The following is a 17,761-nucleotide window of genomic DNA, read 5'->3' on the forward strand; positions in this document are numbered from 1 at the left end:
TATCCTAGGGAAAACACGATAACAGTTTCATAGAAAAGTCTGTACATGAAACGCATAGGCGTAACGACACGTTCGATGTTTATTTTAACTATGCTAAAATACACGCATCGTAATCGTCGAGCGTAGAAGCTCACGCATCGTTTGCTACTCTTTGACGCCTCCCTCTTACTCCCTTTACGCCAAACGATTATGCTTCGATGATAAAAGCGATTGAAAAATGTTTATTTCCGGCCACGAACTTCTAACGTTATATCGTACGAGATTTCCGGTACCGTGACTTCCTGTTGCTAACAGTTCCAGCGCCTCCTCAACGTTGAAGACGGTCGAGAGGCAGCGAGTGGGAAAATAAAAAACCGATGCTATTAAATATAGCTTTCACGCTTATACGTATACTAGATAGCAAAGTTTGCGATAGGAAAATCTTGTCACAGTAATTCTTGATTGCACGTTGCTGTGAAGATCAAGCTGAATAATTTGTTCTATACATAAATCATTTGAAAAAGTATCGACCTCTGCGTCGATCTCGATTTATGTTTAGCGTTTAATTTGCACGTGTGTATCATTGTCGCTAAGTTTCGTGTTTCGGCACATTTAGGTAGAATATATTGCACGTACATCGGGGATAAAGTCTCTGTACGCTAAACGCGGGCTTGTCGACAACACGGACGCGAAATAAATGATTCTCACGACTTGTGGGAACTTTGTACGTCCGACGCGATTCACTCGTAAATTCAGCGGAGGATCCAGAAGCCTTTCTTGGGAAGAGCGGCGTATCGAAACGTGGAGAAGTATACGTGGGTACATTTTCGAGCCTTCTTCTATGAGATTTAAAATTTGCTTGCAATTTACATTTTGATACCTTGTCCGATTTAATTAATTGATAAAATAGTTAATTAAATAAGTTAATTATATACATAATATCTTACACCATCATGTAAATTGAAAAGCTCGACTCTGAAGATCTTCCGCTCTTTAAGTCGACGATAGATTTCATAGTTTCTTCTCGTTTTCTTTTGTTTCTCGACGAAACAACAAATTACACCAAATTAGCACTTTGCGCGAAGAAGATGCGAATTCGCGTCTTACATACTTCACGTGGTATCCTATAAAAATGTTAACTACCGTTAAGTAAAACAGAAAAAGAAGCAACGAATGCTATAGATAAAATGTTACGAATGTGTTTTTACACTGCATGCTTGAATAATACGGAACCCCAATTATATAACAGTAATATATAATACGAAAACCCAACCTAACTCTCGGGTAGTTTGTTCCGGTTTTTAAGGAATTTAATAAAATAATACAGTTTATTTAGTACCTCTCCATCGGTAAAATTGTTTCCCAGCATATCGCGCCAAAAAACGTTACCAGAAGTATCTTTAATATGCTCATTGATTTCTAATAAAATATTACACTTATTAAACGCTGCTCGGTATGTTCGTTCCGATTTTTAAGGAATTCTTAACTCTTCTAAGAAGAATTTTTAAGGAGAGATTCTGGAAGGATGGAATGTTGAAGTTGCGTGAAAGACGCAGAAAGGTTGTGGAACAGAACGGCACCTATATAATTTGACAAACGTATATCAAATCGAGATGTAAATCGGAAGAACTTTTCGACATTTCCGATCTTTTTAATCACTCCAAAAAATACGCGAGAATTGAGGTTATACGCTCGTCAGAGCATACCGCCCTCAAAGTGTTAGTAATTTCGTTCCTCCGCCGTTCCCTGTCCAATTTTCGTCCTTCGACGTTTCTCTCTTGCTCCTTTCCTTTAATTTTATCGGTATCGTCGTTCCACTCCACTTATCCTTATTACCGACGCGATTACTTTTAATACGATTCAATCGCTGTCGCTATCGTTATCCATCGATGCGTTTCGAGATCGTGCTCCTCGAACGACCAAACACCTTTTCTCGGGCCAAGTCGTGTCTCAAGAGAGAGTATCAAAGTGTGCATATCTCGACGAGGATGCTCAAAGGGAAAAAGAAGCAGGCTCGAGCCTAGGCTCGTCACGACGCGACGATCCGAATCGTGATGAAGAAAAGAGGAAAAGGTAACGGAACTCGGCCGGTAACATCCGTCCACGCGTGTTGCTTTTAATGGTGTACGCGGTGATCACGGACCAGGAATAGAAGAAGACGATTGGCCAATAAGCTGAACCAGGCTGAGAAGAGCGCGGGAAGTTTGCTCTCCGATAAGGAAGCACGTAATAATCGGTTAAAATATCCGTCCGTTACTCTCCTCTGCTTCGTTTTTCTCATCCTCTTTCTCGGTTCATCGCTTGACCGAACGAGCCAAGCCGAGCCGAGTGTCTCTCTTCTCTCGTTCCTTTTTTTCCTGCTCGACGCGTCTCTGTCACGGGTATTAACGTAACTGTAGTACCGAGCGAACCGTAATACGAGCGCGCGCTTCTTCTCGTATGCGTAAGAATCTTCGGCTACGAGTTAAGTCATCAGGATTACAGATGCCGTGTACATATTTCTTTGCGAATGCGACACACGTCTGTGTTCTGGATGCTCCGCTGCTTGTCGGTGCATGCCTATCTCTACCTACATTCTTCGTATGCACACACGCGCCGCTGTCCGCACGACACGACACTCCGTTCTCAACACAGGTCGGTGAAACGAGTCGTCGGATAATTAGATATCTGATATCGTTCTCCGTGGTTGACTCGCGCGATCTTTTCTTCTCGCCTTGAGCGCTCCAGAGATCGGTCGTGTCTGCGTTTGTCTGTGCGTTTCTGCTTTCTTTGCTCTACCCGATGAACATACAGTACACACGCTGCGAGGATACTTAGCTACCACGATTTAGATAGTAAACTGATTTCTTTTGCCAAAGACAACGTAGCAACGTAGAAACAATGTAACAATGATATCGACAATAGCAGTCGATTTGCTTCGTCATTCTATCAATTATCTTACTTAGTATTGCCTCAAAGTAGTTTCCACGTGATTGTTGAGTCATAGAGGAAATTCTGTTTTTAGCCTGTTAATGTGCAAATTTTTATCACAATGTCTTTTACCGTATGTACACAAATATCGATCGGTGTACCCACCGAACAGCTTATTAATTATTTCAATATACAAGTTCGTCGCCAACGATACTCGCCATATCCTTCCATCCATATTTGTTTCCATCTATATAAACATGTATGTTTCTGTCTCTACATTTTACATTTGGGTTGGCAACTAAGTGATTGCGGATTTTGCATTACCACCTAATGACAAAATCCGCAATCACTTAGTTGCCAACCCAATATCTCTCTCGATGGACGTTTTACAAACGTACCCCTTTTCCGGATCCAACGAAACTCTACGTAGCAAGAGAAATCCAAGTCACGATAACTTTTAATCTTCGAAATTGTTGTTGAAATCGCCAATATGCTCTGCTACTTTTTCCAGCTGGCAGAATTAGCCGACTTAATCCCGGCAGATTTCATAAACGTAGTAGCTTTCAAGCGCCCTTTTATCGCGAAATGCATACAGAAGCGAGAGCTTCGCTCCACCGAGGGAGAGCCGTTCGCTCTTCATTCTCCCTTGTAGCGAATAAGAGAGAAAATGATCGCTAATGTACGTACATGTACTTACACAGAGAGCGATTCATCAAAGGATACAACGGATTCCATGACGCGACGCGATTTTCATTTAATTCCGCGCCCTGCCAAAGAGAGTGCAGTTCTCGTCGTTTACCTTACGTTACGGCACGAACAACGGACTGTTGTTTCGTGGCCGAGGTTTCAACGTTTCCGGAAGCACAGATACGCGAAGCAGAAACGCTTTCTCGCGCAACGACGAACAAAAGGTCTCAACTAAATCGTTCGTGGCGAGGAAAGATCGACCAAGTTTACAGCTACTGGACGCCGTGGATACCGTTCCGAGTTACAAAGTTCAAGATAGAATTACCTGAAAAGTATCGGTAACTCTATATTTCCGTTTGCCGCGTGAAATTCTCCAACGACGAGTCCAATACAAATGAGAAAAATTAAGATACACCGTTGCGAAATCTCGGCTGCCTCGTGGGTCAGCCTGGAACCGCGCTCCGCTTATCTTAACCCGAATACAGTTGATCAGTTGTTATCGCGTTATTAAATAACTCCGGCGATATTCCTTGGCGATATTCGTCGTATCCGCGTCCGACACACAGCGGTTTCATACTGTCAACATCCTGGTCAATGCCTTACGGCGACTCGTTCGCCGCACGAGTTACAGCATCGAGTTCGACGTTAATCTTCTGGAGCCGAGCAAAGTTGCCCGGCAATTGTGAAATATCCGCGCAGATCGTCTACTCGGCGCACTGTACCGTGTTGCGAGGTCGACCTGTACGGATGAACCCGTACGGGTTCTAGCAGCTGGTTGGGTGCCAGCGCTAGCTAACGTCTATGCTTTCCGACGTTGTCCGCTGGTATTATAACCAGGAAGATGCGCGCGCCCGATCGGAGACGTAGTCTCTCTCTCTCTCTCTCTCCTATCTTATTGTGAAAATCGCTCGAGCCTCGTTACCTCAACCTCTGTCACCTTCCGGCTTATTTTCATTCCTCGGACCAGACTCGGATCGACGATGACGTATTGTATCCTCGTGGAACGTATGCGAGCGACCAGGTACGTGCATCGATCATCTTCTCTTTTCCTCTTTTCCCGATTTCCTCGTTGCACAGCAAGTTGCAAGGGTGGCCAGAGGAACAGCGGTTAAACGTTCGACGCGTGCCTCGCATTCGCGAATGACGTTTTTCCACAGGCATGGCGAGGAACGAAGGAAGAAACAGAGGGACCAAGTGCGAAGCTGGTATGCGAATCGCGATTACATTCGTCGCGATCGTACGTGTACGTACACACGTACACGTATCTGTGTATATCATCGCACAGTATAATGACGCGTGCACGCGATATTCCAGCTGACCCTCGTTCGCGTAATCAAGCCCTCTGCACTCCTTTTTTTCCCGTGGCAGGCTGTCTTCGTGGCATTTGGTTTTGTCGCCGACTGAAACGCGACGTTTTACGTATGCGTTCACGCGAGAACGAGGGATCGCTTCGCAGATTTATTCGCCACAAAGGCACAGCTTTTCAATCTCGTTATTTATCTGTGCCGAGTCGCAGGTCGCGAAACGCCCCTCGCTACAGCCCTTCGTTCAACTCGCAGCGAGCTCGCAAGATCCGTAAAACGAAGTTACAGAATAAAACACGAAACAAATTGCTGTACATTGGCAACGACTTTTCAAGTATCGAACGAGCTTCACGTCTTGTCGTATTCCAAGTTCATCGTCAACATTTTGTTTGCAGAATAGCCGCTTGTCCGTGGTCATCCGTGGTATCGTCTCGAACCTACTTTTCCCTTTACTCTTCTCCTCTCGTGTGTACCTGCGATACAGCTAAACGTGGCAGCGAAAAAGCCATCGAAATTCCGCGCTTCAATTTGCCGTCGCGTGTCTCGCACGTTGCGAGCGCAGCGTTTCGAACAGCTGGATAATTTGGAATGCGGACAAAGTGCGTTACATAGGTAAGGTTCGTGGAATATCGTCGACTGTGGAAGAGCGTAGGCGCGTAAAGAGTCAACCGTTGGAATTGAACGGGTCAAGTTACGACGATGTGCCAAGCGGTGAAGTAATCCAATAAACTCATTGTCAGCTGCCGCGAACCTTGCGTCCAACTACTCGCGAAAACCCTTTTCTTATTCGATTAGAACTCTGCTTCCCCTTAGCGGACGTTCGCGCGGGAATTGTCGTGCGTGTTCGTAATGTCCTTCTTTTCTTTCATCTACGAACATTTCGATCGAACAACAACACATTCGAGCTTCCACTTTTAACGATTATCTCAACACTAGAACTACCGGCATTTGAGACGCAGCTATTTCTATCAAAGTCAGTCAAAATGACTGGTTTTTAAAAAATACGTAATAGTAGAATATTTTTATATTTATTGATTTATTATTATCTTAGAAAAGAAGTTCCGTGTTCTGAGATCATAAAAACTATGTAATAACAATTTTAATAATAATGATAATAAGTACAATGATGAAGAATATTCAGTACCAAAATCTTTGGTAACAAGAATATTAAAATAAATTTCCATTGATAAATATAAGAAGTGTAATATAATAATAGGCGTAATAGAATAAATAAAATACGTAAACTTTCTTCTGCGTGCATTTTACGCGTACATATTTTTTACAAAGATCGCAAATGGTGGTGGTATTATTATCATTACAGTACCCTGTCTGACACCATTTGCGTGAATAAGCTGAGTTCTTTGACATAATACTTTGTATCTCAGATGCTCTATGTTCTATCTGTGATTTTTCATTGTCAGCGGCAAGTTCATCTACTAATTGAAACACAAAATCCTTTTTGGACATCTGCTCACCTGTGGTTTCCTTATATAAAATCCAGGCATTTATGCCAGCTAAATCTAAAGTATCAAAAAATACTTGAAGTGGCCATCTTCTTCATTCCGACTTCACGCTATATTTTTTTGCCATTTGGTCTGCTATATCTACCCCAAATTTTTTTTTATCATAAAATTCAACCGTCTCAGGTAGGCCTTTTTTCCTGAATAAGCAAATCCAATGAATAAAACAAAATTAAAGTTTATTATATTATTCCTTTAGCTATTCCTGCAAAAGTCATTGCATTATTGCGGAGAAAAATTTTGTTTTATTATAAAATTCAACCGTTTCAGGTAGACCCTCTTCGCTTTTTCCTGAATAAGGAAACTCAATGAATAAAACAAAATTAAAGTTTATTATATTACTTTAGCTACTCCTGCAAAAGTCATTGCATTATTGCGGAGAAAAAATTTTGTTTTATTATAAAATTCAACCGTTTCAGGTAAACCCTCTTCGCTTTTTCCTGAATAAGGAAACTCAATGAATAAAACAAAATTAAAGTTTATTATATTATTCCTTTAGCTACTCCTGCAAAAGTCATTGCATTATTGCGGAGAAAAATTTTGTTTTATTATAAAATTCAACCGTTTCAGGTAGACCCTCTTCGCTTTTTCCTGAATAAGGAAATCCAATGAATAAAACAAAATTAAAGTTTATTCTATTTTTCCTTTAGCTATTCCTGCAAAAGTTATTGCATCATTGCGGAGAAAAAATATAACATGAAGTAGGAATTTTAAAATAAATTGTCAAACCGGTCATTTTAACTGACGTGGTAGTTCTACTGTTAAATGACTTTAACTGAAACGTTCAAAAAAAAAAAAAGAACGTTTGGGAGTTGAACTGCACGGCTCGTGCACAGCTCGGTGTTTACAATGCCCCGAAACGACTGCAGTCACTGAAACGATTAATTAATAGTAGAACGTGGATGGAATAGAGACATCAAGCTCTACGATGATGTTTCGAACGTGGCGCGTAGCACTCGATCATTCAAGCCAAGGCGTATTCGACGTATCGCGTCCTGTGTTCCACAACTGTCGTACGTGAATTGTGTTTAGAAGCGTGGCTTGTAAGAGCGTACGTGTGTGTATATGTACACGTGGTTGGATACGTTTCGTATGGAAGATACGTGAACTGAGTCATCGCGTAGTCGGGATAGCAACGCGTAACGGAATAATCGTAAAAAAGGACGCACGAGAACGCCGACCCATTCACACGAGTCGCAGATCGAAAGGAAAGTTTGGAAAACGTTTACAAAAACTTAGCGTAAAAACTGAGCGAGCGTAATTACGTTACGGTGCATCGACGATACGTTCGTATAAATTGCAGGTTGCGTTCGAAGGGAGGAAACGAACGTTGGAAGATCGCTGCGGCGAATTGTCGATGCTTGAAAAAACGACCAACTACGAACGAAAGAATCGCAAATGTGATAAATAAAAAATCGAGCACGATTCGTCGTAGGATACTAGCGAATTTAAAGGAACACGCGGCGGTGGTCTATCGAAGGCGAGAATCTCGCAGACAGAAAAGGCTAAAAGAGACAGAGGAATTGTAAAACAACGAAGTAAATTAGTTAAGAAGCGATGGCAAAGACAAAGAGGAATTTCGATGTTTCCAGGAAGCTACACGAGGCAAAGTTATTTCTATCCAACTGCAAACGTAGGTCAGCGCACCGAGACAATTTCCTGAACGGTTCATCCTACATACGAGCTATCCTCGTTAACGCGCTCTCGCTTCAACCGCATCTTTAACTTGTTTCGATGGAGCAACACGAAGCATAACCGTGGAAAATGAAATTTATTCAAAGTTTTAAGAACGTCCGGTTCGAATGGCGAAGTCGTCCGGAGCCGACTACCAGAGGAATTCTTTCGCCGTGTTCGAAGCAAAAAGAACTGAAAAAGGGGGTGACGAGCGCGAAGCATCGACGATTGTCGGCTTCCTCTCACGCGCTGGTAAAAACGCGCGAGAAAGACGAGAGGCAAGGTTTTTCTTTTTCCATTTCTCGAACGATCGTGTCAACAGCAATGTTCGCTCTTCTTTCGATAGCGTCGTTCCCATGCGGCACGACGCATCGAATAACCGAGTTGCAGCGAAAATATGCTTCGCGTGGTTCAGCGATTTAATTCAACTCTCGCGGTGCTTAATTTACGGTTGCGGAAGTGTACGGTACCGCGTGCTTCCCATGGCTACAGTTCTATCTATATACCGTGGATACAGCTCCGTTGCGAGAAAAGGGCCGCGAAATCTCTTTGGAATTGTTTCACGCGACGCGACTGTGTCTTTCCTTTGGAATTCCTAGCCGCAAATACATTTTCGCGTTGGAATAAAAATGAGAAATCGAACGATCGTAAAAAAGTTGCCCTTCGATTCCACCAGCGATACGAAACGAAATGACGCAACGCTGGACGAAGAGAAAAGGTTTGTAATTTAGGGTAGGTCGCGATTCGTCCGTTAAACGATGCCAGTTGCATAGCACGTGGCGCGTCGTTTAAACGTTGACCAGGAACCGTGCAACGGAGTTCGCATCTAACGTGCACGCGGCGGATCTCTGGCGTCAAGGGCAAACATTTTGATCGATACAAACGGTACGAGGAAAACGGTGAACGTAGAGGTACGACGCAAAATGGGTACACAACGTGCACCCACGTACCTACACGAATGTAACATACATCGCCGTGGAGTTAAGTCATTCGCCAGAATTAGAACGTACTGGCAAATGATGGACGTCGGTGTTTCAAATTCGATATACATATATGTATAATGTTAGATATACATCGTAGGCTATTTAGCGCTGGTCGACCGTACGACCGGTTGGTCGCGCTGCTTTCAAAACCCACCGCCTTCTGGCCGTATTCATATTTTATTTTCTCTCTGCCCTTCCCTTATTTTCTTTCCAGTTATTAACGAGATACCTTGCACCGCACTCGACTCTCGTTTTAACGATGCTACCGTGCGCCTCGAGTGGCATTCTCCCTCCTTCCTTTGTTCTCTTTTATTATCGAGCCATCGAAATCGTTTCGTACGATTACTCGTTTGCGCTCGCTTCCGTCTACGTAGCTTATGTAACGCGCGTCATCCGCGTGCACGTCGCACTACTCGCTTTTCAATCTAATTTTGACCGCAGCCTACGTTCTTCGTTCCGCGAGCTTATTCCACGCGCGAGAATTACGACCAACTGTTCGTCCTTTCCCTTCGAATCTTCTTTCCAATAATCTTCGATGATACCACGAAGCAGACAACTTCCTAACGATTCGAAAAGCTGTCGATACGACTTATAATATCGGCACTCGGACGAGAAAATGAATTCGAGAGACGACGCAAGCTTATCGAGAGATCCGAAAGGCTGGCACGCGCGGTGAGCCGAGTGGCTGGAGAAAGTTGCTTAAACTAAAATAGCCAATGATTCCATAGCGAGCCGAGGATTACCAGTTAATGAAAGTTAATGAAGAGTAGCGAGCGAGCGGAATAAATCGGCCGATCGCATTGCACGTAGATACCAAGCGGTTGCGTACTCGAGAGCGGCAAAACGGCAACGGTAACTGCATCAGCGACAAGGATAACCACATATCCAGGTTTAGTCTCCGAGACGAGACGAGAGACAGGATGGGCAGGATGCATCGAATTTCAAGCACTTAACACAAAGATCGCCACACTTTCCCTCGGCACGACCCTTCCTTCCACTTCTCTCTCTTCATCGACTATCCCTGTCCGGCTTTCGGTATTGTCGTAACATCGCTGACCCGTGAACGCACCGATCCAATAGGTACGAGTTATCCGAGACTATCGAATTTCATTGTCACTGCACCCTCGAAAAGCGGTATCCGATCGGCCTACGGACAGGTGCGGCACGATTTACAGCCAATCTAGCCCGATTCGTCCGGTTAACGAACCGGAAGGATATATCGTCGCGAATGCCTTCAGAGAAATTTAACTTCGCCTACAGTTTCCAATTAGCCACCGAGATAATTTAATTATACAAGTGTATATATATATATATGCATATATCGTATGCTTAAGCGTATAATACGATAGGAACGGAAAGGAGATGGACCATAAAGTGGTGCAACCAGGGATGAGGCCAGAAACCGTCTCGCTTCGTCTGGCCAGCCATTTACGGTAGTCGTTATCTGTGCGAGTGGAGCAAAAATAAAATAGCCGGAGGCAGGGAATCGCAGAATTCGCGTAGCTGCGTTACAGTCGATGGTACGTTCGATGTGTATTCCGCGGAGATTAACATCCCTCGCGATAGTGATCGTCTGTTGATAGAAGAGGAAATGCTCGTAGGGCGGTAGGTCGGCCGTTTTACGCGACAAAGAGGTAGAGGAGGATGCAAAGGCAAAGGCAAAAGCAAAGGCAAAGGAAGAAATCGATACGACGCCTGCGCGTCGTGGCACCTAACCCCGCTCGAATCGGCGTCGTTCGTCCTACTCGAAGCTACTACGCTTTTCCCATCCTCCCTTACCGCCGAACTTGCCTTCCAACCGCTTTCGTTATCGAAACGGAGAGCACCCTCCTGGCCAGTAACTCACCACGTTTTATTGCCATCGACCGACGGCTGCCGCTTCATAGGGAGGAATCATCGATGCCAGGATATCCTGGTATATACGCTGTAGATACGCTGTGCGTATATGGGGTGGGGGAGAGGTGAGCTTCTGCCCGGCAGACCGCTGCGATCTTTTGCGTTCGCCTAATGTTGTCTAGACGTCCTCGTGACACAGCAAACTTTAACCCACTGTGTACAGCGACTGACCCGGATATTTTGGCTCGAGATTAAATCACTGCTAGACGTCCGTTCAAGATGTTTAAGAGATGTTAGCTTAGATCTATAGATGTACGTTCGTTTATGTACACCGAACTGCACTAACGCCGACCATCTGCCAGGCTATCTCGAAGGTTTACACGTGTAACCGTGCGACCATCGTTTTCGCAATAATCGCCACGTCTGTTTGTTTCTTCGCAGCTAAAGAAACGCGGAAACAGCGTCGATGGGAATGTCGATTGTCCTTGCAAATGTATCAATTCGATTTTACGGTATACGATCGCGTAATCGCGGTGGTCCACACAGCTACGCAATTAGAACTATTGGGTTGGCAACTAAGTGATTAGGTAGTTATCAATTAGCTAGTAGTCATTAGGTAGTAATGACAAAATCCGCAATCACTTAGTTGCCAACCAAATATAACGGAGTTCGGTAACGAACAGGTACAAATACAAAGGACAGTATGGCATGCGATCGTCTAATCGCCTACAGCTTCACCGCAACCAACAACGATATGAAAGCGGTGTGGCTTAAACTCTAACGTAAATCGTGATCGCTTTAAACGCACGAAGCAACTTAAAAGCGATAGATGATTATTTAACCAATGATTATTATTCAAGTCCAGCATCGTCTCCGCGATAGTTTCGTACAAACCGAAAGATCGTATCCGGTGAATGAGTAAATACGTCACTCGAGGATCATACTTTTATAGATAACGTAATTATACGTCGTGTGGTGGCGATCGACGGTTCCGATAGAGCATACCGAATAGCATCATCGATCCCAGACTTATTTACCGCTCATCTTGGAACACGTTGGACCGGCTTCCACTCAAGGAGGATGTTCGACGAGTGGTCCTCGTTGTTTGTTCGCGTGTAGACTGACACAGTTACAACACACTATTGCTTCTATTCGACAACTTTACCCACACTATCAACCAGCGATTCTTTTCATCTTTTCGCTTGCAATTTCGCCTACATAGCCAGCGAGTAAATGCTTACTTGGGTCGACCCTGCGTTTCCTATCGAGACTCTACACCGTGATATTTGCGAATATCGGTCGAAAAGTTTAATCAACGTCGATGCCTGACGTACGAACGAAGCGAACACACCTCAGGCGATCGAATAGTTTTATAACAATCGTGGCTGTAGGAAAAACGTGACACTGTATCGCGTAAGGTTTCCTAGTATGATCTGGCAAACACCGTGAATTCTGAAAGTTACAATTTTTGCGATTCAACGTCGCTGACTAGATTTTGCGAAATACCTGATTATACGTATAATTATACGTTTGAGATTCGATAGAATAATTCTATATGATTATATACAGGCACATTTGCAAATCCGTTTTATAGGGTATTAAGCACGATGAATTAGGTTATGTTCTGGTCGAACGAACCTGGAAGAATGTTACGCAATAAGGTGATCAATTTTGTAAAGCTATTAGCAGTATCGAACAGATGTTGGCTTTAGGTGTCTACCGTAGAAGAACAAGGTGACACGAAAGGAAACGGGGATTCGCGACACAGAACGTGAAATCGCGTAACAGATTTAACGTATTACTTACTAGTGTATCTGGAACAACCTGTTCGAAAACATGGCCGCGGATTAGAGACGTCCCTGACTCGTATGTAATTAGCCTGATCATACCGCTTCCATGTCTATTCGTTTCAATGGACACTTGATTTCAGCAAGAACAATCATTTTTATGACTCGATTTTGTAGCACCTCGCACACATCGGTAATATTTTTATTACGCGCGCTAAAACTTTCGCTTCGCATTTGGCACGCGAAACAATATAGTATTTCGATCTGGTATTTCTATTTTTTGTGTTAAAACATCGTTGACGAATATTTCATAGTCGATCGTTTTAAAAGCGACTGTTTCAAAGTAAATTTTTCAAAGTTGCGAGCATACGAGTTTTATTTCCTTATTATATAAAATAACCGAACCGATAAAACTAGCTCGTGAAAGTTCGTCGTCGTCGAACGAGGCAAATTAAATTCGTTCAATTTCAAGACTCGTTACATTTTTGTATTAATATTCTTATGCAGTCGTAGAAGCACGTTATGCAATATTAAAGTGATATGACCAGTTCGAGCATTGGATCGTATTACACCGAGTATATGCAACGCGCACGGTTCTGTATTATTGTGTTTTTATACGTGGTTTGAGAAAACTCATCGCACCGTTTGCCATTCTCAATCGCTCTCAAGCTGCAGTATTTTACCGATGACGTACCGAGCCACGAAAGAATACCATTGAGTATTGTCTTTTGGAAATTAACGTTTCGAAATAAAGAAGCCCCTTATAATGAGACGCGCGAAGACACCGAGTTTTTCCTTTTGACAGCGCTCTCATCCACGGTCACGTGCTTCGTATGTTTATTGCGACACCGTTTATACCTACATTGTCTTTTTTTATTCGCGTTAAAATACGAGAAAATTCGCACTCAGAAGTCAATCACGTTTAATTTGAGATACCATACTTATTCTATTTTAAAAGTAATATTTCGCGTCATTTAAAATTAAAATTTCTCAGCGACAAAGGAAGAAAGAAGTACGAAGAAGAATTACGTTCCCACGTCGTTCTATGCATATCTGTTGAACATCTAGTTGAAGCTAGGAAATATCGAAGTGATTCACGCTCGATTTAATCGACGATCGATGAGCGATGGTGTCGCAGAGAAATTCGAATTCGCGATACGTATTCGAAACGAGTGAGAAAACAATTATCCGGATGATTAAGGTGATAACGAAAGGATAACTATTTGAGAAGGGAGCAGACTCACCGAGGGTAGTCGGAGAGGTCGTCCTGGGCAAACAGCTGATCCGGCTGGCTCTGTGGGTGTCGCTTTCGTTCAAGTTTCTTAATCGTGATCGGCTAACCTCCAAAACTAGCTGCGCAATCGAGTGAACGGGGCGGGGATAACTGATCGCATGGAAGGCAGTTGGCGTTTCCTTTTCGCGTGTCTTGCCAGTGAAACTCAAAGTCCTGTTGCAGTTAAAGCGGCACGTAGAGATCACGAGGATCGCGGATACTAACGAAGGGTGGCCGTTGCGTCATATATCGTTGCCAGGCGAACGGGACGTAACCCAATTCGCGGCTGGCAGCTTCAGCTTCTGCTTCTGTCTCTCGTCTCATCTCTCTTGTTGCTGCTTCGATTTCAGGACATTCACTCACAGGGCCGAACTACGATACACGAGACACACCGCGAATCACTCTACATTCACCAAACAGTAAACACTCTGCGTTATACAGTTAGTGAATGATCGGACGATTAATTCAGTCCTTTTCGCGAGGAGATCGGCAAAAGCCGATGCCTCCCCGACTACACTGTCAACCACCGCGGATCCAGTAAATTTCGTCTAGGTATTTACTTCAATGGAACAACCACTGAGCAAAGACGCGACAGGAAAGGCCAACGCGAGCGGTAGGGAAGACGAAACCAAGAGACGAAGCGAAACCCGCACTCGCACCAGTGGAAATGATACTGCGGCTTCCTGAGACTTCATTCCGTATATACTGTACATAAACACCAATGCGCAGACGCGGAATAATCGCGCCTGTCATCTACCGAAATCCTTCTCGTCAATTTTACTTTTCCTTTACAGTCGTCACGAATACATCGATGCATGATTTTTTATTTCTCACATTCCTGTCTTCGAAAGGTTTCTGTTATTCATTTGTCGCATAAAATAAAGTTGATTGAACTTTTAAAATATCTTTGTCTCGCGTCAATTCGAACAAAAGGTCAAATACTTTGTCAATGTTTATTTTTTCCTATCTTGTCTATTAATAGAAGTAGATAATTTTTTTTACGTTTCTTGTGCAGTTGTCTGTTTCTATTTAAATGTCTATTCTTCTGTCTTGTATCGAATTGTGTTCAGTTGTAGTATCTTAAATATTAAATGTTATTGTTTATTTTCGCTGGATATGAAAGTCAAATAGAGTGGATGTAAAGATAAACGTCATGTTTTTAATGTATAATTCATTATTATATTAAAATATAAATACCAACTCTTTAACAACTATATGTTAATGTAGTATATAATATATATTACATATCGAATTTTTTCTATCGATTTTACAGTGATTGTAGTTCGTATTAAGATGTGAATTAATTTTTCTGTTCTTTATCTCCGTTCGCGTAGGTTGTATATATGAACATTTTGATTTGAAATGAATATGACAAATGTTCACGTGTTTTGGGACTTGTACATTTAGGACCTAGAGATAAGGCAGTTGTTCGACAAATAATATAAATCCTAGATTTTCAGTTGTTCTCATTAATAGAGGATATATAAAATACAAGTGATATTTGAAACTTTACAATTTCAACCATATTAAAAAGTGTTACACGCTCAATCAAACAGATATAAAGAACGGGATATTTCAAATTTTTCACTGTTCGTCCTTGTCTTTAGCACCGTGTTTTAAAATTCGGGTAAATTCTATATAGTCGAACATCGATCCTTTGATAGGTGCTTCTCGATACATTTCGTCCACATCGTCATCCGTAAATCTAGATACACAAGAAATGAACGATGAATTTCTTACTCATTTCAGTAGAATAATAAGGCATACTACATGCAGAAATAAAAATTACCTGTCTCCCATTGTAGTAAGTAATTCTCGAAGACGTTCTTCGTTTATGTGTCCAGTATTTTCTTCGTCGAAACAACCAAAGGCATTCTTAATTACATCTTCCGGATCTGTGCCTTGAAGTCTTTCGCCGAATAAAGTTAAAAACATTGTAAAATTGATAGGTCCTGGAGCCTCATTCATCATTCCCTCCAAGTATTCGTCAGTAGGATTTTTACCTGAAACAAAAATCAATTACCTTGTAAAATTTAAAAAATCTTCGCGATACGATAAGTACTTGCTTAGCGTCTTACCTAACGAGGCAAGCATGTCGTGAAGGTCTTCTTTATCGATGAAACCATCGTGATTTTGGTCGATCATATTGAAAGCTTCCTTAAATTCAGCGATTTGAGCTTGATCAAACATCGCGAAGACGTTTGATGTTGCGCGTTGTGCACGCTTTTTGGTTGTTGCACGGCGTCCGGCTGTTTTACGCGAAGACATGTTTGTATTCCTAAAATTATGAATAAAGAAGACAATTACATCATTTAATTCATATTTTTTGTAAGTATGTATTAGTTATTATTTGCTGTATTTTTATAAATTGCTTAATTCATAGAGATAGTATCGCAAAGGGAGTAGAGGTTATGTAAATTTGACTACCAGTTAGTTCCTCATGTTGAATTAGAACAGTGTTAAAAAAAAGATAATAGGCACTAGACCTATCTAAAGGATAGTCTTTATTGAGCTACTATTTATTTTTAGACAATTAATTTAGGATATCACGACGTAACCAAAATCAGGATAAAAATAAGATCGTCTACGTGACGGTTCAACAAAGAGGACATTACACTCTACATCTATAAAAATCTATATAAAAGTACATATCCGTCATACAGTTCAATTTGAATTTTAAACTATAATTTAAATAACAAAATTGGGACAGTAAAATCTGCTGCACACTCGTTTGGATAGATATTATTTGTAAAGTAATATTACACCTTACGTTTTCAGCTCTTCTCAATACGCTTACATTGTTAAGTTTTCTTCAATGAAATATCATGCTACAATTTCTATTTTGTTACTCTTTGTTTCAGAATTTTCGCTCAGCTATATTCGAACAGGCTATATTTGACTTTTCATAAACATTTATTGGTTATAATTGGAACTCTTATAAAATTGCTATACAAAGAATATCATTGTTTTTAAAGGACAAAAGGTATAAAAATAACTTCCTTAAGTTACAGAAATTGACAAAAAACGTATGCATATCATTCGAAGCGACACAATAACAATGGCCGTTCTTATAAGCAAAGTTGGATAGCTGTCAAATATTTTGTATTTTTCAGATTGTTTTCATATCTGCAAATCAGCCATTGGAAGTTTTCACATTGAAACGTTAAAGCACACAAACGAATTTCTACCAACCTGATTTATAGCAGCTTCGAAACGAGAAGAACTCCAAAAAGCGTACAGCACAGATACTCGTGCACCACTGTGACTCACGTTACGCGTCACTCTATGGTTATTCACCACACCCGGGTAAGTAACGCCATCTAGTGAAGGATCATTTATCCATTACACGAGCCTTTTCTAGACATCCAAAAATTAGGCCACATGCAACGAAAAAAGAAAGAGAATTACGATGACCGAATTTTTCTTCGATATTTAAAATCCGTTAGTGCAATGAATATAATTATTTCAAATTCCACACATAAAAATTCCTATTACAAGAATAATAATCATTCTTAATTTTTACCTTCGCAAATTACAATGGGTGTTATTTGATATTGTTTTGAAAACGGTCGAATTTATTTAAATATTTTATAGAACCGACGTAATAAATTAATAGCGTGTACTAAAAACGTTGCTTTATCCTCGAAAGGATACGCCATTACAGGTACCTTAGTTGGAGTAAATCGTTGACGGTGAAATCATTACCTTATAAGGCAATGAAAGAATCCGATATATATACATGTAGTTGACATTCATTTCGTAATCATATTTACAGTATATGTGATAAATAATGATACTGAAACGCATC

The 17,761-nt window shown here is 41.7% G+C and overlaps 2 protein-coding genes and 1 long non-coding RNA gene across 3 annotated transcripts in view; 1 reads left to right on the forward strand and 2 right to left on the reverse strand.

Annotated features, from left to right (window-relative positions):
- Positions 1–14,628, reverse strand: part of LOC117207684 — a 40,167-nt gene extending 25,539 nt beyond the window's left edge. The window contains exon 1 of the mRNA XM_033448098.1: positions 13,925–14,628. The gene's annotated coding sequence lies outside the window, so the exon portion shown is untranslated. The remainder of the gene's footprint in view (positions 1–13,924) is intronic.
- Positions 14,629–15,402: 774 nt separating this feature from the next.
- On the reverse strand, positions 15,403–17,269 carry LOC117207685 (myosin regulatory light chain sqh). The gene is made up of 4 exons (XM_033448099.1): positions 17,146–17,269; positions 16,032–16,231; positions 15,743–15,956; positions 15,403–15,658 (listed from the first exon to the last, which is right to left on the reverse strand). The coding sequence occupies exons 2-4, from the start codon at positions 16,219–16,221 to the stop codon at positions 15,538–15,540; spliced, it is 525 nt and encodes a 174-aa protein (XP_033303990.1). The 5' UTR covers positions 16,222–16,231; positions 17,146–17,269; the 3' UTR covers positions 15,403–15,537.
- Positions 16,821–17,745, forward strand: LOC117207687. The gene is made up of 3 exons (XR_004487569.1): positions 16,821–16,936; positions 17,067–17,259; positions 17,603–17,745. It is a non-coding gene; the product is annotated as an uncharacterized LOC117207687 (long non-coding RNA).
- Positions 17,746–17,761: the final 16 nt, after the last annotated feature.

This window comes from Bombus bifarius, unplaced genomic scaffold, assembly GCF_011952205.1.
Source record: "Bombus bifarius isolate JDL3187 unplaced genomic scaffold, Bbif_JDL3187 scf7180000008045, whole genome shotgun sequence".
In the NCBI taxonomy this organism is placed as follows: domain Eukaryota; kingdom Metazoa; phylum Arthropoda; class Insecta; order Hymenoptera; family Apidae; genus Bombus; species Bombus bifarius.

Excerpts from the sequence above, each read along its gene's own strand:
- LOC117207685 (XM_033448099.1), bottom strand. The coding sequence starts at position 16,221 with ATGTCTTCGCGTAAAACAGCCGGACGCCGTGCAACAACCAAAAAGCGT. Across the intron at positions 15,957-16,031 it reads CGACATGCTTGCCTCGTTAG|GTAAAAATCCTACTGACGAA; the intron begins GTAAGACGCTAA and ends TTTTTGTTTCAG. Across the intron at positions 15,659-15,742 it reads CTTACTACAATGGGAGACAG|ATTTACGGATGACGATGTGG; the intron begins GTAATTTTTATT and ends TTGTGTATCTAG.